The sequence below is a fragment of the Carex rostrata genome, chromosome 26 (assembly GCF_964058835.1).
Source record: "Carex rostrata chromosome 26, lpCarRost1.2, whole genome shotgun sequence".
Classification (NCBI taxonomy): Eukaryota; Viridiplantae; Streptophyta; class Magnoliopsida; order Poales; family Cyperaceae; genus Carex; species Carex rostrata.
The window spans coordinates 3,097,212-3,122,217 of record NC_135943.1 but is presented as its reverse complement, the minus strand read 5'-3'; the positions used below and the strand labels follow the sequence as shown (position 1 = coordinate 3,122,217).

Sequence of the window (25,006 nt, the reverse complement as noted above, 5' to 3'; positions counted from 1 at the left end):
CTTAGTATTTGCAAGGATGTCCCTCGTGGGTCCCACCTTGTTATTAGCAAGGATATCATTTGTGGGTCCCACTTATCATTTCTCGTAAAAGCTCTAATAAAGACGTGAAACTCTTATCGCTCCAACCATTGTCTGCGTTCAACAATTTCAACACAGCTGACAGTTTCGAAAATTTGATACACCCGGGATATAAAGGCTTTTTGGATTCCTTAGACATATACTGAAATTTTTTATAATTTTTATCACTAATTTCACCTTCCACATCACGTAACATGTCATCTAGATTTTCAGTAAAATCGTATTCTACATTTTCATCAATAATCTCACAATCATCCTCGTTGCAATCAAGTTCAAGTATATTATCAAAATTTTCGACATTCTCAAAATCATCGTTGGAATGAAGCTCAAAATTATCAACAATTTTTACATTATCATAATTCTCTTCCAAAACATAATTTCTATTGGTACCACTACATTCTCCAATTTTCTCACCATGCATAAACCAACATGTATATCTTTTCTTAAATCCCCGACAAATCAAATGAGCTCTAATTTCTCCCGAGTCCCCAAATCTTTTAAAATTGTTACAATCTCTACAAGGACACAAGATGTTGTCATCTTTTGTCTTCACTCTATAACTCTCGGCAAATTTTATGAACTCATCAACGCGAGCCAAATATTTTGCACTATCACGTCGCAATTCGTACATCCAATTTCGATCCATCTGTAAATTAAATTAAAAAAATGTTTCCAATTAATCATGGTGGTCGATCAACATATATATTGTTCCAAATTCTTGGCTTACAAAGGGCCGGTTTACAATCCTAACCCACTCTTTGAATATTATGCCTCGTATGTGAACACATTAGCGAGATTTAATTAGTGTTTGAGAAAAATTCGGCAGCATTGCCCCTTGACTCCCCAAGTATGCATAAAAACCACATACTCGTAGGAGCAATAAGGAGAAATACTGTCGAACTTTTCTCAAACACTAATTAAATCCCGCTAATATGTATTCACATCCTAAATGAGATACAATATTCAAAGAGCAGTCCCAAATGGGGGACTATCCAAAATTAATCCCTATTGGATTAATTTTGAACGGGCATGGACCTAAAAGCATCAATAGGTCGGTTATTGGACCACAATACACTAATTATTTACATTATCTAAACAAATCAAGCATGCATGCATTAATTAATAATTGACCTAAATAATTAAGCAATAATAAGTAACAGAAAATTAGAGAAAGAAAAGAGGAATATATATGACTAACCCTAGCAAGATAGAGAGGAGAAATGCAAATTAACTTCAAAGATCTCAGATCCGGTCTCGATCCTTGTGCGCAGAAATCAAACCAACATTCAATACAGAGAGAGAGAGAGTATTAATTGATCAAAACGGTGCTGGAAGAAGGCCTTTTATAAGTTACAAACCCTAAAATAACCTTTCTACATGGATATTTAGCTATAAATCCATATAGAAAGCCTTGAGAGAGCTCACAGACTTTTATATAAATAGCCGTGTAGAATTACTCTTTCTACACGGACTATTATATAAACAGCCGTGTAGAATTCTCATTTTTTTCCAATTTTTTTTTAATTTTTTTCTGGCCTAGCCTCCATTTTTTGCTAGCCAGTATTTCTATGTTTTCAGATAGCAAAACAGAGAATTTCTAAAACTGAGTAAGCACAATATATATGAAAATATCAATTGCTATTAATTTCCAAAACAGAGTTAAAGGTGCCAGTAGGGTTTAAAGAGGGTAATATGTACACAACATCAAAAATTACCCACTGTAAACCCCAGTGTTTTAAAATGCGGCCGCATGGGCCGCATATGCGTATGCGGTCGGCAGCCGTGCTCAGAATTCTCATGCGGTTTTTCCATGCGGTCCGAATATGTGGTCATGAGGATTAAAAATGTGGCCATGCTGTCCGAATATGCGGCCATGCGGTCTGAATATGCGGTCATGCGGACTGAAATATGCGGCCACGCAGTTTTTCATGCGGTTTTGATAATTTGATTGTATTTTAATTAAAATTTATATTAAAAAAATCAAAAAATTATTGTTGGTTATGTTATTATGTGAAAATAAATTCAAATATATGAATATGAATATATATATATATATATACATGAATTTTTATTTTAAAATCCGCATATATAAATCCACATGAAAATCCGCATATGCGGTATGTAGCGGCCTTCCGCATGCATGAACAAAACCGCATTTTAAAACACTGGTAAACCCTACATGGCACTTTTAACTCATGTCAAAATCTTTCTTTTTCTTCTTCTCTTGCGAAGGTGTTTAGTTTAGTTTTGGAGAAATGAACATAATATGTTTCGGGAGGGAAATATGAAGATACATGTTTTAACAGTAGGGTTTGTCAGAATATTCCAAGATCTCAAATCCGGCCAACAGTAATAACATGTATCATCATATTACCCTCCAAAAACACTTTAGCGCAGAAATCAGACCAATTAATTGGGGAAATGAAGCAATTCGCATGGGAATTCGAGATGTAGGTTATCAATTATATCAGACCGCTCATCTTCATATATATGAGCTCTAACAACAGTAGCTCATCTTTATAGATTTGCGATCCAAAATAATTGATAAACCTAAATCTCCACCCAATTGTTTTCTGCGAGAGGGAGAGTACAAATTGATCAATACATGTTTTAATAAAGAAAGAGTTGAATAAAAAGTTGGATGAAGGACCATAAAAAAAAGGGATCGAAGAGGTGGATGACGAAGGACCGTCAGAGCCGGATGAAGAGTCGAATGAAGAGTCGGATGATCTCGTCCGACTCTTCATTTGACTCTTCCTCCGGCTCTGAAGGTCCTTCATCCACCTCTTCATCCGGCTCTAAAAGTCCTTCATCCACCTCTTCATCCGACTCTTCATCCGGCTCTGAAATGATCAAAACGGCGTGAAGGCCGGCCTTTTTATATAACGTCAAAACCCTAAAATAACATTTCTACACAACTCTTTCTTAAATGTCCGTGTAGCTCTCTAATGGCTTTCCACACTGTTAATTAAACAAAAAACCGTGTATAATTTTCACCTTTCTACACGGCTCTTTATGAAATGGCCGTGTAGCTCTCACAAGCTTTCTACACTATTATTTAAACAAACATTCGTGTACAATGCCGACCTTTCTTCACGGTTCTTTAATTAAATATCCGTGTAGCTCTCTCAAGGCTTTCTACACTGTTATTTAAACAATAAGCCGTGTACATTTTCTACTAAACGTCTGTGTAGCTCTTTCAAGTCTTTCTACACTGATTCTTTAATAAATTTCCGTGTAGAGATCGCACAGACATTTCAGCCTTCCAAAAAATTACAATTTCTGCACGGTACAAATCCGTGTACAATGTGCAGTGTACAATGATCATTTCTGTAGTAGTGTGGGTTCCACCAGATTATTAGCAAGGCAAGCAAATATGGACCCCACCTAACTATTAAGAGCAGATTTAAAGGATGTTCAAAGATGATTAAGCCGTTGTATCGATCAGGATTCTAAATAGCGCGCTATAGCGACGCTATAGTGTTTTCGGACCATAAAAGCTTTAGCGCTATCCGCGTTATAGTGAGCTATAGCGTGCTATTGCGGTGCAATATAGACATAGTGTCATTTTTTTAACCGTTCCGCTATGTCGTGATAAACGTTATTTAAATCTTTGCTCTGTATAGTTTAAAAAAATGTCATAAATTTTATGTATAATTTATGTTATTTTTAATATATTTTATTATTTGCCTTCTATTTTATAAAGTATTTATTTAATTAAAGTAACAAATATATATGTCTTGTTCAAAATATAACTTTTAAAAAAAATTATTAATTTTAATTCTTTTATAATAAATTCCTGCTCCGAAAAACATTCTCGTTTCTTCTTTTCTTCCAAAGTTCCAACAATCTTCGTCTTTACAGTTTACACAAAAAACATGTTTCTCAAGATCTAATGTGACTCTTGCTCCGCTTCCGTTGATGACTCCAAAAATTCCTCTCCATCTGGAATTCATCACCTAAGGTACCTTAAATTTTGTGTTTGAATCAGGACCGACAGATCAATTTTTTTTTTTTTTTTTTTAAGACGTGCTTGCTCTGTCTCGTAACTCCAACTTCTTGCCTTTTATTAATTAGTTCTTTCCAAAACAATTAAATAGATGAATGACTCAACTTTGATAATTGATATCGGCTTCCAACCAAATCAAACGTTACAAAATTTTCCTTTTTTTACAACACTATAAATATTTTGTCTATTCACATCCCAATTTATTTACAATGGAGATGGAGATGTGGGACCAGTATCATTTGTGCCTGGAATTAGGGTTGAGACCAGAGTGTACCCGACCCGGTTGTAGACCTCATCAGTGAATCTATTTACAAGTAGGGTTTTTGGATGTCCTTGTAAGGAGCTTTCAATCGAATGCAAGGCATGTATGTTTCGGCTTTCTGATATGTATAGCTTACAACATGCAAGCATATTTTTTAGCATTTCCCTCCCTTCTTAAACCTTATTTTTTTTAAATAGAGGATTTCCTTTACAGTATGCTCACCTACAGAAGAGAAAATAAATAATACATTATTCAACAGTAACATATGTTATCTTCAACTCATTTATATGGACAGTGTCATTTTTGTTCAAAATTCAGGAAATAATATTAATATAAAAGTATATAACAACTCAGTACCATGATGACAAGTAATGGTACCAATATGCTTAGTATCATTATTTTAGTGGAGTTTTCTCCTGAACTTCTTATGAAATTAAACCACAACATCTTATTTGATTAAATATGAAACTATTCAAAGGGTATTTTCATAAACCATTAGATTTGACCCAATCAATTTCCCCAATTAATTAAACCTTTAGATTTGACACAACCAATTGCCCACAGTTCAATGGTATTTTCCAAAGAACTATTAATCAATATCTCTGTCTCAATTTGTATATCAAATTTTATACAAAATTGGGTATTCTCGTGAAATTTCCATTGGAATTCTAGTTTTTCCTTCCAATACTGCAGAGCTGTTCCAACTAGATCCCTGCCTGGGGAAATTTACAGGGTCAACCCTCTGGGCTATCAAAGCCCCCTTTTTTTTTTTCTGACATTATCTAGATGAAGCATGGGAACACTGATACTGCTATATTTCACTCTCTCGATTACCAAGTCAACTACCAACCAAATGGATAACCAGTAAAGCTCACTAATTATGCTTCTAATGTCTTTTTTGTAAAAAATTTGAACAAATCAGGGACAATTCAGGTTGATAAAGAAAGGTAAAATGTAACAAAATGTTTACTTACAAAGAGACATATGAAAATATTATGTGGCGACAGTAGTTGTTGTGTATGTACTGCCTGTGTTTTGTTCTCTCTGCTTGTGTATGGTGTGAAATTGAGAAAAATCCATCATGTAAATATCATTTACTTTTCACAGCATATAGCAATTGATGGAACTCTAGAAGGTGACAGGAAAATGATAGAATCTAATCAGTAAGCAATGGCTCCTTAGATTCCCACTTTTCAGCACTCAGGGGTTGGTACCATTGTCTACAAGCTACTTTTTCGTCCTGAGATTTGCTTGTTCATTATTTATTTGAGTGGTAACTATGTATAAAAGTTGGTATGATATCAGAACGAAATTATAGAGTATTAACTCGAGCAGGGTATGTACCAGAAAAGGGAAAAAAAAAGAGATGTACATAAGATAGTATGTATATTAGTACAAGGTATTGCAAGAAGATTGAATTAAAATTTGCTTGAATCAAAATTGATTGCATAGATAATCAGTGGAAGGTAACAAGATTCTCAACACATTTGTGGCCACATCTTTTTTTTTTAGGGTTAATGGAAATTTGGTGCCTACATATTTGTTGGGTAATCAGCTCAATTCAGAAGCTATCTTACTGGCTAATTTGATGTTGAACTGAAATATTCATGTAACACAAAAGAGAGATTAATTAATAATACCCAATATCTTTTTCTGACATTATCTAGATCAAGCATTGGAACACTGATACTGCTATACTTCACTCTATCAATTGCCAAGTCAACTACCAACCAAATGGATAACCAGTAAAGCTCACTAATTGTGCTTCTAATATCTTTTGTAAAAAATGTGAACAAATCAGAGAAAATTCAGGTTGATAAAGAAAGGTCAAATGTAACAAAATCTTTACTTACCAAGGGATAGATGAGAATATTATTTTGCGACAGTGGTTGTTGTTCTCATTGCTTGTGTGTGGTGTGAAATCGAGAAAAATCTATCATGTTAATATCATTCATTATTCACTATAAATAGCAATTGATGGAACTCTAGAAGGTGACAGGAAAATGATAGCATCTAATCAGTCAACAATGGCATCTCAGGTTCCCGCTCACTTAGGGATTGGTACCATCACTAGTACAAAAAACTCCTTCACCGACCCTTAATCACTGACTGTTTTAAGCAAAGCATCAGTGTTACTCATACTACACTGACTCTTTTATTAAATAACAGTCAGTGTTTGTTATCAACACTGACTGTTTTTAAAAAAAAAGTCAGTGTAGAACACCAACACTGACTGTTTTAAAGCATTAGTGTTGGTACTCAACACTGACGCTTAAAAAAGAGTCAGTGTTGGTGTTCAACACTGACTGTTTTTCAAGCGTCAGTGTTGAGTACCAACACTGACTGTTTTTGGAAAACCGTCAGTGTTGATAATTTAGTGTAAGAATTCAGTTTAAAGTATGAGATTCATCGTTTATCTATCTAAATAGCAATACAGTAAGAATATATTATTTTGTTTTGAACATAAATAGCAATACGATAATTTAGTGTAAGAATTCAGTTTAAAGTATGAGATTCATCGTTTTTTTTTTTTCAAATATCATAATTAAAAATATATTATTTTGTTTTGAACATTTCATTGAACACATGTAATACATCAATTTATTTAATAATATCAAGTTAAAACTTAAAATCTTTCAAGTTTTTACAAATACGAATTTAATAATCACAAGATAATACAAGAAGACGGAGAATCCTCAAGAAAATCACGAGTTAATTATATGAAATGTGATTTCAACCGGGTTTTTGCTTTCATTGACAAATTTGATAAGGGAATCCAATTAAGTAATTTGTGGATATTTTACAATACAATTAAGTCTTCCAAAATTTATAATATATTTTTAAACTTTGATTAGTTGTTAAGAAAGTATGTACATAAATAAATAATATGATAATATAGTTTATGTTGAAGAAAATAAAAATAAAAATATGTTAATTAGAAACTTAGAATTTTGTAAATTTAAATTGTAAATTTAAAAATAAATTGTTAAATAATTTTGACACATTAAATTATACAGCATTACATGCATGTTGCATATATGAATTTTGCATAAATTAAGGTACATTATTCTAAATTCAATTTAATTCTAACTTCAAATTTTGCATAAAATTATTCTAATGTTGTGTATATATTTATTGCAGAAAAAATTGGATTCACCCTAAAGGGAAGGCAACAGTTGAAATTATGTTAAACACAAGCAAAACAGAGAGCATGTGTTAAGCCAGCACCAAATTTTCTGTCTGATCCCAGTATCCCACATACATGAGCCATGTATAAAGGGCATATTTGGTTACTTCTTTAGTTAAAATGGCTTAAATAATTAATCTTATTATTTGATAGAAATTTGTTACGTAGGTCATAAATTATTGTTTTTAATTGAAACACATTAATAAAGTCAGAGTGGATTAACACTGATTGTTTTAAAGAAAACAGTCAGTGGTGGCAGCCAATACTGACTATTTTTTAAAAATAATCAGTGTTAGTTAGCAACACCGACTGTTTTTTCAAAAAGCGTCGGTGTTGGTTATCAGTACTGACGGTTTTTAAAGAATTAGTGTTAATCACTAACACTGACGCTTTAAAAACAGTCGGTGTTGGTAAATTTACTGACTGTTTGTTTCGGAACCGTCAGTGCTAAGTTATTTACTGACTGTTTTGTTTGAACCGTCAGTGATTTTGTTTCCTTTTCCTATAACAGTTTAGGTTAGCCGCTTGTAAATTTCATTTCGCGGGTTTGTAACTCAAAATTTCGATCAGCCGCGAAGTATTTCTCCTCCTAATTTTGATTTTCCTTCTAAAAACCCCGAAACAATCGCACAACTCTAAATTTTCGGCTTCTTTGCTCTCCGCCTCAGCTTCTCAAGAAACGGTAAGGAACTCCGCCTTAGCTCTCCGCCTAAGCTTCAGCTTCCCTTGCTCTCCGCCTTGCTGTCTCTACCCCGCCTCAGCTTCCCTCGCCCGGAGCTCAAACCCTACCCCGCCTCAACCTCCCTCGCCCCGAGCACAAGCCCTACCCTGCCACAGCCTCCCTCTCCCCGAGCACATACTAGGCCCTATCCCGCCTCAGCCTACCCCGCCTCACCTCTGGATACATGAGTACTAAGCACGCAGTTGTGCTCTTCAACCGATATTCAACTACACGTCAACTCTGAGCTTCTCAAGGTAATTAATTTCATTAATTGACAGGGCGTGGGGACAAGAAAGTAATTACAAACACTAATTTGGTCCGGGGTACTGGTACTGGTTTCATTGGATACTGGTACTGGTACTGGTTTCTTCTAGCCACTAATTTTTCCCTTTTGGATGCTGGTACTGGTTTCTTCTCAACACTAATTTTTCCCTTTTGGATACTGGTACTGGTTTCATTGGGTCATGGGTACTGTTTTCTTCTAGCCACTGGTACGGCTACTGGTACTGGTTTCACTGTTATTCCATATTGTACTGGTTTCACTGTTACTGTTACTGGTTTAACTGTTACTGGTTTCACTGTTATTCCATATTGTACTGTCATATTGAGAAATTGGTTTTTCCTTGATGCAAATTCAGATAGGTTGTCGTACGTTATTTCGGGATCCATATTGAGAAATTGGTTTTTCCATATTGTACTGTCACAGAATCCATTGCTGACCTTCTACAAGAGGGTGGTGAGCGGGATCCAAAGATCCTTGAACAGGTTTGACCTTCTGGTTTGACACATTGTGAAATAAAAAAGATATGTACCAGAATGGAAATGACTCCTTAGTTATGTACCAGAATGCATTGTTAAATGCATTTGTTCCTCTTGATTTTAATCTATGGATTTATGTAAGCTAGTAAAATTGTTGCTTTCAGATACTTAAGTTGACTACATCTCATATTTGCCCTTACCTCATACTAGCTTTTCTCATTTGTTAAATCCATATGCTTATTTTTTTTTTCCTTAAAAAATGATAATATGAGTTGGGCTGTCTAAAACCTGTACATAATTTATTTATATTCTGTTTGTTAGTTTGTTCATTTCATTTTATTTTACTTTATGCTGTTGTATAGGTTCTTCTTTGTTACTGGTATGCTCTCATTTGGGGAAAACCGCCCAAATTGGTTGCTGGAAAGTTGCTTGCTTCTGGTTACTGGTATGATGTTTGACTTGATCATAATTTTTTTTTGTGAAATATTATGTTTCCCTTCCTAATAGAACAAAACACATCTCAACTGCACTAAAATTATATTTGCACTCTGTACCTTGTATTTTTATTGAATTTGAAAAATAATAATTAACTCTGTACATTGTGAAATAAAAAAACACACACACACACTATACTGAATTTCAATCTCCTACAACTTTGTTTATTCCTAAATCTATAGGTTCCCTATCCTTAACAATTCCTTTTAAGAAAGGAAAAAAAATCTCATTGATTGATTCTATTTTTATTGTTTGATCGAATTATATTTTTCCGACATCCCTGAACTGAGAGAAATCAGTCCGTATGACTCACCTTTTTCCTAGCAATGATTATTCATTAGTTCCAAACTAAAAGTCCTAATCCTCCCTGATTTGTGCTTCTGCACCAATAGTAGGCCTTATTTCATTATAATAGTAATGAATCAATAACCAGTGGGCTGTATATTGTGTGAAATGCTTAGTCCTTTTCAAATTTCAGTGTGGATATTTGGAGGTGATTAATGACATTCTGTTAATACAGGTTGTGCAAAGGAGGTCAACTGCTTGATCGTATCCTTGCAAGGTACCTTTCAAAATTGCTGAGTTTGTTGTCAAAGCACACATGAAGTAAGCCTCTCTTGTCAAGCGATAATTGGAGCAATTTTGGGTAATTAGACTTCTCGTGTCCTTGCTTAGTCCAGTCAACTACAAGAATTGTATATTTTTCTTGGACAACTTCTAACCTATTTACAAGAAATACAATGTTATACAATGTTGTTAATTTCAATTGCATATTTTGTTTTTATGGGTTATGTAAATTTTGCTATAGTGTGGTTTTTTGTGAATGAATATGTTATGTTGTTAAATTGTGTTACCTTTTATTTATGTTGCCTACATTATTTGCATGATATTCTATTTAATGTCAATGAATGTCGAATAGTTATATGGCTACCAAAATATGGAGGCTAGCCTCGATACAAGCGGAATCGTGCCAAAATTTTTATGCCAACACTGACTGTTTTTAGGACCTACACTGACTCTTTTTTAAGCGTCAGTGTTAAATACCAACACTGACTCTTTTTAGAGCGTCAGTGTTGGTGTTCAACACTGACGCTTTAAAAAGAGTCGTTGTTGAACACCAACACTGACTCTTTTTAGAGCGTCAGTGTTGGTGTTCAACACTGACGCTTTAAAAAGAGTCGGTGTTGAACACCAACACTGACACTCTAAAAACAGTCAGTGTTGTGTTCAACACTAACTCTTTTTCAAGCGTCAGTAAAAGGTAACCTTCACTGGCGCCGGCTTTACTGACGCCGCTATAACAGTCGGTGTAGGGGTATTTGAACAGTCGGTGAAGGGGTTTTTTGTACTAGTGCAGTGTCTACAAGCTACTTTTTCATCCTAAATTTACTTGTTCATTATCTTGGTATCAGAAAGACATTATAGAGTCATGCAGGGGTATGTAACAGAAGGGAAAAAAAAATGTAAGAAGGATGTATACAAGATATTATGTATATAAGTAGTATAAGGTATTGCTAAAAGATTAATTTAAAATTTGACTGAATCAAAATTGATTGTATATATGTGGAAGGTAACAAGATTCCCAATAAATCAAGATATGCCCAGCACCTGTGCCATCAGCTGGACCCAAATATTAAAAAAAAGACCAGATTGAATTTACTTTGAATTAATCAATTCCATATACAACTCTACAATTCTTTCTTGTGAAAAGTCAGTAAAATAACCATTCCCCACATTCAACCCTTCTTTCCTCCCCAATCTCTCAACCTCAGCCTGAACCCGTCCTGCACCTACCCTACCCGGATCCAACAAGTTACACGCCACCTCCATCACACCCTCCTTGTGTACCAAACCCATGGCTTGCACGGACTCAAGCCCGCCACCCCTTTCACTCACTTGCCTTGCAATCCTTTTGACACATTCTATGTCAGTACAATAGATGGGTACATTGTAGTTATCAACCCACTTTGTGGCACCCAATGTTAGAACTCCTTTGGAATTTTGGGCAGGATTGATTTGACCGTAATCTGGTTTTAGGTTTAAGGAATTTGGGCTTAGTGACCCAGCCCATTGATTTTGGGAAGCACTGGGTTTAAAATAACCTAATTGTCTCCGAATTGAGGCTAAAGTTCGACCACTTGTATGGGCTGCGCCATAGAGGTATGTAGGTACTGTAATGCACAATTAAAAAATTTCAAGTAAACCCTTGCTTCTGATTTTCTTTTCAAAGTTACATACTTGCCCTTAGATTGTATACTTGAAAACATCTCCAGTAGTGTATATCAAGATAGTAAAATGTGAAATAGAGATATAATTAGTCAAATTTTTAATAGGTATCCCATAGCTTAAATAAAAAGTAAATAGATTTTATTTAGAGAGAAAAAATAATGCAAAGAGGCAAGAACCAAACCACGTAATATACCCAGTAATCATATTTAAAGCAACATAAAACGAATCGACTCTTTAAATAATCATACTGACCAAGGTTAAATGACGAACAAGAGAGGTATCCAAAACTATGTAACTACACAAAAGAAGGGGGAAAATTTTTAAAGCTACCTGCGAGGTCCTCTCCCACTCGTGTCGCTACTGATCGGGCCAAAGCTGCAACGGGATCCAGTGTTGCATCTCTTAACGGGTGAAAACAAACATGGTCCACTACACCAAGTCTTGGGTGGGTCCCACAATGCAGCCCCAAATCAGAAAACTCATATGCAGCTTTCACCATATCAAATACAGCTTCAGTCAATGGAGATGCGGGACCAGTATCATTTGTGCCTGCAATTAGGGTTGAGACCAGAGTGTACCCGACCCGGTTGTAGACCTCATCAGTGAATCTATTTACAAGTAGGGTTTTTGGATGTCCTTGTAAGGAGCTTTCAATCGAATGCAAGGCACGTATGTTTCGGCTTTCTGATATGTATAGCTTACAACATGCAAGCATATTTTTTAGCATTTCCCTCCCTTCTTAAACCTTATTTTTTTTTAAATAGAGGATTTCCTTTACAGTATGCTCACCTACAGAAGAGAAAATAAATAATACATTATTCAACAGTAACAAATGTTATCTTCAACTCATTTATATGGACAGTGTCATTTTTGTTCAAAATTCAGGAAATAATATTAATATAAAAGTATATATCACAGAAACAACTCAGTACCATGATGACAAGTAATGGTACCAATATGCTTAGTATCATCATTTTAGTGGAGTTTTCTCCTGAACTTGTGAAATTAAACCACAACATCTTATTTGATTAAATATGAAACTATTCAAAGGGTATTTTCATAAACCATTAGATTTGACCCAATCAATTTCCCCAATTAATTAAACCTTTAGATTTGACACAACCAATTGTCCACAGTTCAATGGTATTTTCCAAAGAACTATTAATCAATATCTCTGTCTCAATTTGTATATCAAATTTTATACAAAATTGGGTATTCTCGTGAAATTTCCATTGAAATTCTAGTTTTTCCTTCCAATACTGCAGAGCTGTTCCAACTAGATCCCTGCCTGGGGAAATTTACAGGGTCAACCCTCTGGGCTATCAAAGCCCCCTGGAATAAATGGAATTCACCTGTAACATTAATAGAATGCTGGAATATGTAAAACAATGGCTAAGAATGCCAGAATTTAAACAGATACATAATAGAATGCTAAAATTTGGCATGGCCCTGGTTTGTATCAGAATATCTGAATACTCAGATTTTTTTACCCAAAATATCATAATACTCAATTTTTACTTGCCTATTGGAAAAATCAAGAATAATAATAGTACCATAACATTAAGAAACCGGGGCCAACCTTGTTAGGCATCATGTAAGATGAACTACAATTGAAGGACTTTAGTATGATACAAATAGATTTAATTGCAAAATTTTATGGGTATCATTAGCTATCTTGAAAGGAGTATGGAAAGGTATTAATTCTAATTGAACAACCAGGCATATTAATACAACAACTTTTTTTTTTCTTTGAACTCAATGTGCAATCTAATTCAGAAATTTTCTGTAGGTATTAATTCTAGCTATCTTGAAAGGAGTATGGAAAGGTATTAATTCTAATATGAACTCATCATGGTAGTTAGTACCCATATATATAACTAGACCAAAATTTCTTATAGCTAGATTAATTAGTCAAAGTCCTATCAGATAACAAAGAAACCAAGTAGACAGAGAGAGAATATACCTTGTGCCAACGTTGAATTTCCAAAGAGAAACAAATATTAAAACACCAATTCCTATTACAAAGATTGTCAAAAGGAATTCATATATGTGGTCTCGCCGAGAAAGAGAAGAAACTTGGAGAAGAGAAGAAGTCCAGAGAGAGAGATTTGGCGGTGGGGATTGGGCAAAGAAGAAAATAGAAGAGATAGGAATAGTCTCCTGTGGGTCCCACTTGCCAATAAAAAACAAATTTTCGTTTTACATATTTTACCTTTACATTTTTCAATTTTGTACATGAGTCCAAAAGTAAATACAAAAAATACCAATAATATTACAAGATTTTAATTTCATATTTTTTTTTATCCTATATTATTTCTATTATTTTCTTAACAATCCATATTTACTTATAAATATTTTACAATTTCAAATTAATAAGCATATCTTCATTAGTCAAATAAAATTCTAAATGATCTAATTAATAGTAGATAAATTTCAAAGTAACTTAATTATCTTGCTAATATATATGAAATATGCTAGTTATTCTTTGAATGTAACATTTTTTTCGTTGAAAAAAAAATACATTCAGATAGTTCGTATATTATTTTTAATAATTAAATCATATACGTAGTTTGTATAATGTTACAAAAAATGACTTCAAATTTGTTGTTGTAAATAAATAGAATTATAAAAAAAATCACTAGGATATTTTGGTGGGATTTTAATAGATACACCGTGTGATTGTAATATTTGTTGTTGTGAATTAAACAATATTCTTTCAAATAAGTTTTTTTTTTTTTTTTAGTTTACTTTAAAAACAAAACAAAAAAAGATGAATTTGTTTGGATATTTATTGTAGTTTATGGTCTTATAAATTTTAATTAAAAATTGAACAACAATACTTGAGGAATTGAGAAATATAAGTAATATTTATGATGTCACAATTTGGCTGCATATTGGTGGTTTTAACATGATTAGAATAATCGATGAAAGAAGGGGCACGAATTTATAATTATATAATTAGCCGTATGTTTAACAATTTTAGTTGAGATATGCAGCTGTTAGAATTATCTTAATTTAGTTGGTCTAAATCTTAATTCTCTCATTCTCAAGCAGTAGATTTAATAATTTTAGTTGAGATATGCAGTTATTAGATAGATTTATCTGCTCTAGAAACTATATTATTCACATTCAGGCCTTTAATATCGAATTTTTTGTTATTATCCAAAAGAAATTCAAAGTTTAAATCTACATCATTTGCAAAAATTTCGGAATCTGCCCAGGCTGGAAAATAATTTCCCAGATTCAGCCCCTGAATCCGCAAAATAATTTTTCAGATCCAAGCTTGACTTCCCGGGAAATTATTTTATGGAAATCCAATTCCGGGAAATAATTTCACGGATATAAGATTTTATGTTTTTAATTAAATAGAAAATGTTATGATTTATTTATTTTTTTATAGAAATATTAGAAATATTTTTATATTTCTTTGAAAATAGATGTAATTAATTTAATAGAAAGACTGCGACAAATATTCCGGATCAATATTTTTCAGGCCGGATTTTCTACGGTTGTATGAAAAATTAAAATATTTCTTTGTGTTGCTAGAAAAAAATGTCTTGAATCTGAGTTATTGATCCCGGTTCAAAAATCACTTCTAAGTAATCCTTCTAGTACATTCAAAGTCTAAGATATTGCTTCTATTTTGAAAAAAAATTGAAATGAAATCATTTCGGTATGTCAAGATGTCAGATCAAACTGTGTTTTTTTTTTTAAATAGAAGAACCACGATATTTTCTTTATTTACTCAGAAGTGACTTTTGAACTGGGATCAATAACTTGGACCCAAAACATTTTTTTTTCCACCAACACACAAAGCAATATTTTAATTTTTCTTACAACTGCAAAAAGTCCGGCATAAAAAATGTTGATCCGAATTATTTGTCACAATCTTTCTAATAAATTCAATCATATAATATTCCATTTATTTTCAAATAAATAAATAAATATTTCTAATATTTCAATAAAAAAAATTATTACATTTTATATTTAATTAAAATAATCAGAAAATCCTAAAACCGAGAGATTATTTTTTGGAATTAGGATGCTCAAATCCGGGAAATAATTTCACAGATCTAGGGTCTTAAATCTGTGAAATAATCTTTCAGTTTGGACAGATTTTGAAATTTTTATAAATAGAGTGTAGATTTGTAAATTTTAATTTTTTTAGATATTCATAAAAAATTTGGCCTTTAATATCTACCTTGAGCATATTCAGACATGAACCTCTAATGTGAATACATGTAAAGTTAAAATGCATAATTATTATTACTTTCAATCATGCCTCACATTCTTGTATTTTTGTTTTTAAAGTTGTATAGCCCATCTAAACCACTTAACATGATCTATATATTATGTTTGGAGACCAAATTTTATATTTTTTTCAGAAATGTTTTTTTACCAACTTTATAGATTAGTATAATATCATCGTTTTTTTTTTTTTTTTTATGGTTCGAAATCTTTTGAATAACACTAGCTCATTGATCAATTAAATAAAAAGAAACGGCAAGTTGTCCGCACAACTTCTATATTTTAGTTTTAGAAAGATTGCGTAGTCTACATAAATTTAATATCAACAAGCTTATTTGACCTTTGGGATTTACATGGCAATATCTTAAAAAGAACTACACCAAATAAATACCGACCCACATAAGATTAATTACCCCTCAAAGTCAGACATCCCCCAGTCATTCGGCTTCTTTATATATATATATATAGAAACACAAATGTCAAATTGTCCTCACAGCTTGGGAATAGCCACTAAACTCGAATCACACCAAACCTAGAACGTAAATAACTCCAGTTTACCATGTTCGAGGTAGAGTTTAGGCCACGGCGGCAAAGCGATGCCAGATCGGAGCGGTGTAGTAAGCTTGTGCTACTGTGGTTCACGATCATTGCAATCATATGCATAGTCTTCTTCTTTCTCAGCTACGTTTTGGCCTCTGTCATAACTGTCATTGTTCTGCTTTCCATGATGTGGTTTACTTGGTACTATTTTCACTCTGCACCGCCCGAGACCGAGCCAACTGAAGTGCACCGTGCTACCATGGAAGTTTTAAGCCCGTCGGATATAGCAGAAATCCCTAGTTTTTCTTTCCAACGAAATATTGGTGATGATGTCAAGGACTTCAATGGCAGCAATGGAGGTGTTGGTTGGTTGCAGTGTGCGGTTTGTATTGCCACGGTGAAAGAAGGGGAGATGGTGAGGCGGCTGCCAGTGTGCAAGCATGTGTTTCATCTGATGTGTATTGACACGTGGCTCGGATCGCACTCGACCTGTCCCATGTGCCGTGCTGATGTCAAAACCGGGGAGTTGTCATCCGAGCCGCCTGTGCCACCGGTGTAGTTCAAGCTACAAAATATTTGTCTTGTAAATGTTCATTAATTATAAGAAAGCAAATATCTATTATAAATAAATTATTATCGTGGATGTTCATAACTTCCAACATTCATTTTTCACTACCGCACTACTATTGGAATTCATTTTATCATTTATTAATGTAATTAATTTAGATGGCTTTTCATTGACAATTTGTGGCCTATAAATAGAGCTAGCCTTTGTAATCTTGTATTGTACATGAATGAAAAATATATGAATAAAGAGATTGCTAATTTTTATGTGTTCTCTATCTTGTTTATTATTCTTTGTCTTTATTTTATAACACGTTGTCAGCACGAGAGTTCTACTAGTTGAAGATTCGAGGTAACTTTGATGTCTCTTATTTCAATTCCATTTAAATAAATAATTCTTATAATAAGTTATTGCTAAATGGAATAAGTTATCAATTTATGTACATTTATTTTAAGATGTTTAGTATGATTCATATAATTTTACATGAATTGCAATTTTTTTAATCTTCCTGAAGAAGATATATATGATATAGAAAAATTGATTAATATGAGAAGATATATTTTAAGAAATATTTTTAAAGAAGATTTATATGATGTATAAATTTTGTATGATGTTCATTTTATTATTTTTTCTCAATAATTTAATCTTCTTGAAGAAGATTTCAAAGAATATTAAGTTCTTCCTGAAGAAGATTTCAAGAAATATTAATATCTTCTTGAAGAAGATTTCAAAAATATTTGAAGAAGATTTTAAAAAATATTTTGAGTCAATTTATTGTCTTCTTGTGATTGAACAAAATAGCGAGTTGTTGATAAAAAAAAATTATGAATTTTGTCCAACTAATTTTACTTCATTCCCAGAAGCGAGTGTTGCTGCATATAATATTTGATCATTCTAAGCCACATCATTTCAGCCGAAGTGGAAAAATAATAAAGAAATAATGAACCGTGAAGAATTATTAAAATGATAACTCCAATTTGGAATTGTAATTCAATTTTAGAATTATAATGTGATTAATTTTGAAGTCAGATTTTGTTATTTGATCTAAAATAATGAGTTAGAAATCTGTTTTTATTTCCCTAATAAAAACAGATAGAAAATCGACATCAGTATATATTTGTATTAAAATCGGTGTTATTACCCATTTAATTTAGTTAACTAGTGACCTTGTTGCGGCTCCGCCGCAAATGTTATTTTGATGTTTGTTTATGGAGGTGACAGTTTAATATTTTTCTCCATGGTAACCTAATCAGTGTATTTTCCGAGAACAATATGTCACCAGCAGTAAACCGTAAGCTGAGAATTTTAAATCTTAGACGGAAAAGGTGAATAAAACTGCAGGAATAGGACTGATAGTGTTAATAGTCATAAGAAACAATAATTGCATGCATAGTTCACATATAGAGTATTGGATATGGCAAAGGTGTTGTGGGGCTTTTTTTTCTCTTTCTAATAAATGATTTTTGGGATGAATTTTTTGGTAAACGGTTTTCCTGGGAAGGGTTTATGTAATAAACTGATTTTTTTTTTCTGCAAGTTTTTGGTTGGGGCTTTTTGGAGAATATTTTAAAGAATATTTTGCTCCATCAAATTGAAGCATAGTAGCCTCATTGGAGATGTACTACACAAATTGAAGCATAGTAGCCTCATTGCTCCATCAAACTGATTTAGTAGAGATTATTTGCTCAAATCTTGTAAAAATATATTTAAAAATCACTACTTTCTCATCCTTTTTTTTGCCCCATACGTTGGCATACATGGGGGGGAATTTTTTGCCAATTCCAAAAATTGCAATGTTGACGCTTGTTTCCTTCTTGAAAAGGGAGGGCTTGTGTTCAAAGAAAGGGTTGTCGAAGCTGATAGTGGGTTACTGAATCAGTTCATTGAGGCGAGGATCACAATATACGAGCTTCTCAAAATGCCTAGTCATCAAACCTTGTTGGTACCAGATAATGTTTCCTGTCAAAAAAACATTTTCTGATAAGTACCAACCATATGGCTGTCAACATTATGACAGTACAGGCTAAGGCAAGAAAGGTAAATAACAATTCAATTTCTCTTAATTTTGTAATTAACATTATGCCACTTGCTATGATTGGTACCAAGTATGAATTGCATTGGTAAAAGTAATCATAGGTAATTAATTGACTATTTAGCATGGATTTCCACTTTTGTTGTTCGGCTTACTATCCTCCTACTACTAAAGATGGCTTATGAGAAGGACATAAATAATTTCAGAAAATCTGACGTGGTCAAATCTAAAATTCAGTTATCTAAGCCTGCATAAAAGTCAAACTTTAGATACTCCTAAACTATTAAATAGTCCCTATTTTACCAGTAGAACCATCAGCATATGCTCGGTGGAGACCAGGAATAGCACATCCATATGTCAGAACACATGCATGTCATTTATGCAGATACAAAAATAAGTTATTTGACCTTGTTTCAGTTATGAATCAAGGTTAAACATGTCATTCATGTGTTTATTGTGGATTACGTATGAACTGTAACTGAATCAAGGTTAAATATGTCATTCATGCAGATACAAACCTTAATTTAGCAGTGTGTTTGCTTGTACCTTGTTGTTGTTGGCAAAACTCAGTTGAATACAAACATAAGTTAAAAAACAAAGAAAAACAAAGAAGAGCAAAGACACTGGCATACCTCCACCAAGATGATTTAATTTTTCCCTAGCCAGTAATCTATTTGCAATACGAATTGCTCATTCAAAATGAATAGCAACGAAATTAAGTATGTAAATAAGGATAACATACAAACCTGAATAACTGCACAGAGGAAGCAGAACCAACACGTGCAATCCAAGAAGTGAACTCATCCAAGCGTAACAACTCCAGATGCAAATCAGAAAATGAGAAGGAAATAAAAACAAATAAAAAAAGAAATCAAAACCGACATTTCAGAATAACAACAGTAGTAAGAGAATAAGTAAAAGAGAACAAATTTGATCTAGTAGTAGTATTTTTCTACCTATGTAAAAAAATAGTGAACATATTTTAAAAATGTAAAATTTGATCTCAAAGTACATTTTCGTATGAAGATCATGTTGAATGGTTCAGATCAATTGTTTGCACACTGAGTGGAGACATTGACTCATACTGCGTACTAATATTTGCTATGTATAGCCTCAGTCCAGAACATATTAGGGTGGGTAAGAAAATTTCGAACTAACCGAGACCCATTTATTTTTGAAACCAATTAGAAGCTTGTCATGTAAAAATTGATAAATCATGTTTAAAAAGGGGAAGGAATGTAAAATAACAAAAATAGTTTACATCCAAGATGTTTATGTAATCTCGGCAGTCAGTGCCCAGAATTTAAAAAAAAAAAAAAAAATAGTTACATCCAAGATGTAACAGCACAACATGAATTGGGTGAGTTCATGGAATTTGGAACAAATTTAGTGATAATGAAAATAATGGTGTGAGAGAGAGTAAAGTGACACTCGAATTGGTAACTTTTCATTAATGTTTTCATGTCCCAATTATGTAATGTGGTTAGCTTATATAGCCATCTATGTACTCCAACTAATTACCTTTCTATATCTATCATCTAATTTCCTAATTACTCTAAACATCATTAAAATCCTAGGTTGTTACAAAAATCAATTAACTTATATAATCTTGTAGTGTCCTGTGGAATGTTTGTGAACATTAGAAAGATGCATTTCTATCTCATATAAATACTATTTGAATCTTTCTCATTCCTACACACACAATACCAATAAAGCACCTACCCTCGCAAAACTCCAGTCATACCTTCAGACAATTATATATTTTGTAACAATCCCAGCTTGTTAACAAAAGTATGATAAGGGGAAGGGATCCATTAGCATCGAGTCAGATAATAGGTGATGTGTTGGATCCCTTTAATAGATCAGCTACAATGGAGATTCTTTACAATGATAAGGAGATTATGAATAGTACCAGTCTGAAAGGATCTCATGTCACTGGTGAACCGGATGTTGAAATCATTGGTTCAGATTAGACTAAGCTGTGCATGCTTGTAAGTTAGTGGCAATTACATGTGCTACACATTATTACCTAATGGCTATTACATATATGTTGTACTCTCTTCTTTAGTTTCTCTTCCATTTCTTATCTAATTTGTACTTCCCTTTTCTTGTCTTCTTATTTTTTTGTTTAATAAAATTTAAACAGATAGATGTACCTATAGCTCTTTCAAACTCAGATGAAAGCATTGTTCATGAAGTGTAAAAAGATGTTAAAATAAAGCTTTCATTGGAGTTTCTTTTTAATTTATTTCGTGGGTTTTTCTTATTCTGTACTTACTTCTAGTTTTTAGATAGGTTATAATGTAATAATACACATCAATCATAGAGAAAATGAAAGGAATTGCTATACTGTTACTGTCAAGGGCAGTTTAGGGAATTTTGCAGTAAAAATTATAAATCCCAAACGGTTCTGAATCTATGTTTGCAATCTGTACAACATGTAGAACATGTATAGATGTATATATTTTTCATTTTTATAAGTTTTTTTGAAGTAGTAGAGTAAGAAGAATAATCATACTTACATTCAGAGCACCAGGCGCATCCCTCATACTTCCATTCAGACGACTTCTCATTGTGCGTTTGCCCAGCCCCATGGTACCTTTTGTCATCATGGCAACAAATTCATCATAGGAAATTCGCCCATCGTGTCCAAAAAGAAAACTGTTATAAATAAACAAATGAAGAACAATATATAACACACAGCAATCGGTCAGATGGTTATCTGATTAATCAGTGGTTTAAGCTGAGGTCTACTTTGATAAGTTCTTTAATGGAAAATAAATTAATTGAAGTATGTAAGGGTAATATATATACCTTCAGGTAGTAGAAAGTTTTTCCCTAATTATTCTGCTGTTTGCATGTTTGCTCTTTATGTTTTTTTGAAGTGTGCTTTCTTACAGCATGAGGAATTGGCATATTGTTTTTAATGAAATGTGCAGCTCTGAGGCTGATCGGAGACGACATTTGTTTTCTTCGGGTAGAACCTGGTGCAGGCAACTTATCTAAGGAGTTGGCAAAGGATGATTGTAATGAAATGGTAATTGTAATTTCTTTAGGGTAGAACCTGATGTAGGCAACTATGTAAGATGTGTAATTTTTTTATTGGCAAATATGCAACTTATAAGGTCTCATGGGTTTATATGTATGTGGTTTCCTTTAGTACAAAGTAGAAACAAATGTGCTTCTCAATTGGAAATATTGAACTATATACCAGTACGAGTTGAAATTGATTATGTATAATTTGTTGTCCGTTCCTGTCTACCTGTGGTAATGTGAGAGATACAAATCAGTTTATTAATCAATTCTGAGAAATGCATAATTTTTAACATTGATTAATAAACATTTATGCATTTCTCAGAATTGAAGCACCATGGGGTCATTGCTTCATTCAGAATAAGTTTAATAGTTGGTTGTAGTATTTGGCGTTAGGCTGAAATCTGAATGAGCCAGAAGAAAGCAAGTTTGTACAGTTGGTACAATAACATCATGGAAGAATTACTTGAAGTGGGTTGCTACTTCATATTTGATATAGCTAAATAAATCATCAGGCAACAATCCAACTCGAGGCCTTAAGGGGAAGCGAAAGGGAAAAAGGACTGACCTCCTTGAATGGATATATTTCCCCAATACTTGCCTTTCTCTAACCTATAAGCAAACACAGAGTAAGTAGGGCATCAATTAATCAACATTTTCCATTTTAAATTTCCTCAAACTCTAACAAAGGGGCATTCACAGGTTAATTGATGGGAAATAAATTGAAATATGTGCTCTGCATTTGTGGAAGGACTTTTCATTCTCAATTGGACAAGTCAGCCAAGCCCAATATATATTCATCAATTATCGCACTTAAAATAGCGGTGGAGCCTAAATTCCCATTAATTTTGGAGCCACGAAAAAGAGGTATGAAACTAAAGTAATTTCAGGTACGTGGAACGGCCGTCATCAGCTATTCAAGCAGTGGTACTGTTGATTACGTTGGTGCCTAATTACCTTTGTAACAGTTGGCAACCAGTGTCACGCAGTCACAGTGGAGGAAAATCACCCGTACCAGGAAAAAGCTGTTGATAACCAGTGTCTCCTGCTCAAGTTCTCATTTCTACATCAGAAAATCACACGTACCAGAAAAAAAAACTGGCCAGTACCAATTTTCTGTTATACCAACAAATAAACCCTGCTCACACTTGAAAAAACCGAAAAAAAAAAATTCAGAAATCAGCAGAACCGATCAGCAACATCTGTTCCTACAGATCAGAACCACAAAAAATAAATTAAGAAAAAGGGCTTCATCAGTCTTACCAGCAAATACCCTAATCAGCAAAAACCAAAAAATTACCATGAACTGGGAAACCTTGAGTTACCTCCATAAAATACTCAGTGAGTATCAATCCTCCACATCCGAGAACCTTGTCACAAAAAAAACCTCAAATCCTAGTCTTCTTAGCGTCGGAGTAAAGTAGGCACAGTGGGGGCACGCGGCGTGGAATCAAGCGACACGCGGCTGGGAGCTGATGAGTAGTGCAGTGGGGAAAATTGAAGGGTTGGATGGAGTTTGAGATACGTTGTGAATGCAACGAGCTTGGATCTCGTTGAGGAAATTCAGATAAGAAAGATTCGAGCTTTGCAATTAAAAGAGAACAATTTGAGATAAAGCGATGGAGCAACAGCAACCAATCGCACGAAAAGCTCAAAGCAATTCGCCTATTTCACTAGATAATTTCTGGATACAATTCCACACGTGCATTTGCCTTATATAGGCTATGCAATTTGTAAAAAGAAGTAGGAAAAACGATTACAGAATAGCGGAAAGTAATCTACGATTGCCATGTCAGCTGGAGAGCTGAGTTGGCGTAACTAACTTGAAAACTGAATCTGAATTCTGTCGGAAACGATCCTTTATCCTTCATCTCCTGTATCGTCTCCAGTTCCTCTCTAATTTGGCCTTCTTACAACTGGGACCCCTCTATCAGTCTTTCCCTTCATTATCTCTTCCTGCCCGATAGCTCTGACCGCGCTGCCCTTACTCTCCTCTTCTCCCATCAAATTAGCGATGCCAACGGTCTCCCCCAAATCACAGCTGCCTTGTTGCAGTGAAGAGGAAGCTCAAATTGATGACGTTAGATGACATCACTGAAAAAAAATCTGAGTCGTATATTACTGATCGAACGGCAGGTAATATGGGTGTTAGTATGTTATTGTTTAATCTATTTTATTTAATTGTACTATTAATACTTTTAATAATAAAAATATAATTTCAAACATTTGAGAAAGAAAAATAGAATTTTTCACAACTAATTTCACGGTACAACCGAACACTCATTTCAGCGCATTCCCATATATTGGCCATCTAACGATATTTTCTGATCACCTAAGAAAATAACACAAACCAAAATATAATTGATAGGTAAAATGAGTGTTTCTTCAAGACACTTCAATTATTTTCTGATCACCTAAGAAAATAACACAAACCAAAATATAATTGATAGGTAAAATGAGTGTTTCTTCAAGACACTTCAATTATTTTCTGATCACCTAAGAAAATAACACAAACCAAAATATAATTGATCCTACAAACCTATATTGGCCATCTAACGATATGCAAAACATGTACATTTCTTCACAATGAATTTTGACTACATTACTTTCTGTAAAGACTCAAAATAGAGAAGTTGCAACATGCTTTCTCAATTCTTCACAGAAACATTGAATTGCCTCAATCAAAATTCATATGAAAAAAGATAAGTTAAGATTGACTTTGATTTGAGATTATGGAAACAACAACAACAACAATAATGGTACGCCTTTAATTTGGATTTAATGTATGACATAATATTTTGTTGTGACTAGGATTGAATGTATGACATAATATTTTAGTACAAGCTTA

General features: G+C 33.4%; 1 protein-coding gene and 3 long non-coding RNA genes across 8 annotated transcripts; 1 reads left to right on the top strand and 3 right to left on the bottom strand.

Annotated features, from left to right (window-relative positions):
* Positions 1-368: 368 nt before the first annotated feature.
* LOC144544539 (uncharacterized) lies at positions 369-1,468 on the bottom strand. Its single transcript, XR_013508250.1, has 2 exons — positions 1,277-1,468; positions 369-724 (listed from the first exon to the last, which is right to left on the bottom strand). It is a non-coding gene; the product is annotated as an uncharacterized LOC144544539 (long non-coding RNA).
* Positions 1,469-8,091: 6,623 nt separating this feature from the next.
* Positions 8,092-10,341, top strand: LOC144544560 (uncharacterized). Of its 2 annotated transcripts, XR_013508258.1 has the most exons (4): positions 8,092-8,511; positions 8,964-9,022; positions 9,379-9,461; positions 10,032-10,341. It is a non-coding gene; the product is annotated as an uncharacterized LOC144544560 (long non-coding RNA). The 2 variants fall into 2 exon arrangements; XR_013508257.1 differs by having other exon boundaries at positions 8,092-9,461.
* Positions 10,342-11,146: 805 nt separating this feature from the next.
* LOC144544666 (formiminotransferase cyclodeaminase-like protein) lies at positions 11,147-13,843 on the bottom strand. Of its 4 annotated transcripts, none has more exons than XM_078293214.1 (3): positions 13,704-13,843; positions 12,071-12,529; positions 11,147-11,682 (listed from the first exon to the last, which is right to left on the bottom strand). In XM_078293214.1, the coding sequence occupies exons 2-3, from the start codon at positions 12,465-12,467 to the stop codon at positions 11,168-11,170; spliced, it is 912 nt and encodes a 303-aa protein (XP_078149340.1). In that variant the 5' UTR covers positions 12,468-12,529; positions 13,704-13,843; the 3' UTR covers positions 11,147-11,167. The 4 variants fall into 4 exon arrangements, with proteins under 4 accessions (XP_078149340.1, XP_078149338.1, XP_078149339.1 ...); XM_078293212.1 differs by lacking the exon at positions 13,704-13,843 and adding an exon at positions 13,320-13,412; XM_078293213.1 differs by lacking the exon at positions 13,704-13,843 and adding an exon at positions 13,294-13,389.
* A 5,070-nt stretch (positions 13,844-18,913) lies between these two features.
* On the bottom strand, positions 18,914-24,048 carry LOC144544696 (uncharacterized). The gene is made up of 6 exons (XR_013508305.1): positions 23,116-24,048; positions 22,727-22,770; positions 21,940-22,109; positions 21,648-21,786; positions 19,872-19,942; positions 18,914-19,052 (listed from the first exon to the last, which is right to left on the bottom strand). It is a non-coding gene; the product is annotated as an uncharacterized LOC144544696 (long non-coding RNA).
* Positions 24,049-25,006: the final 958 nt, after the last annotated feature.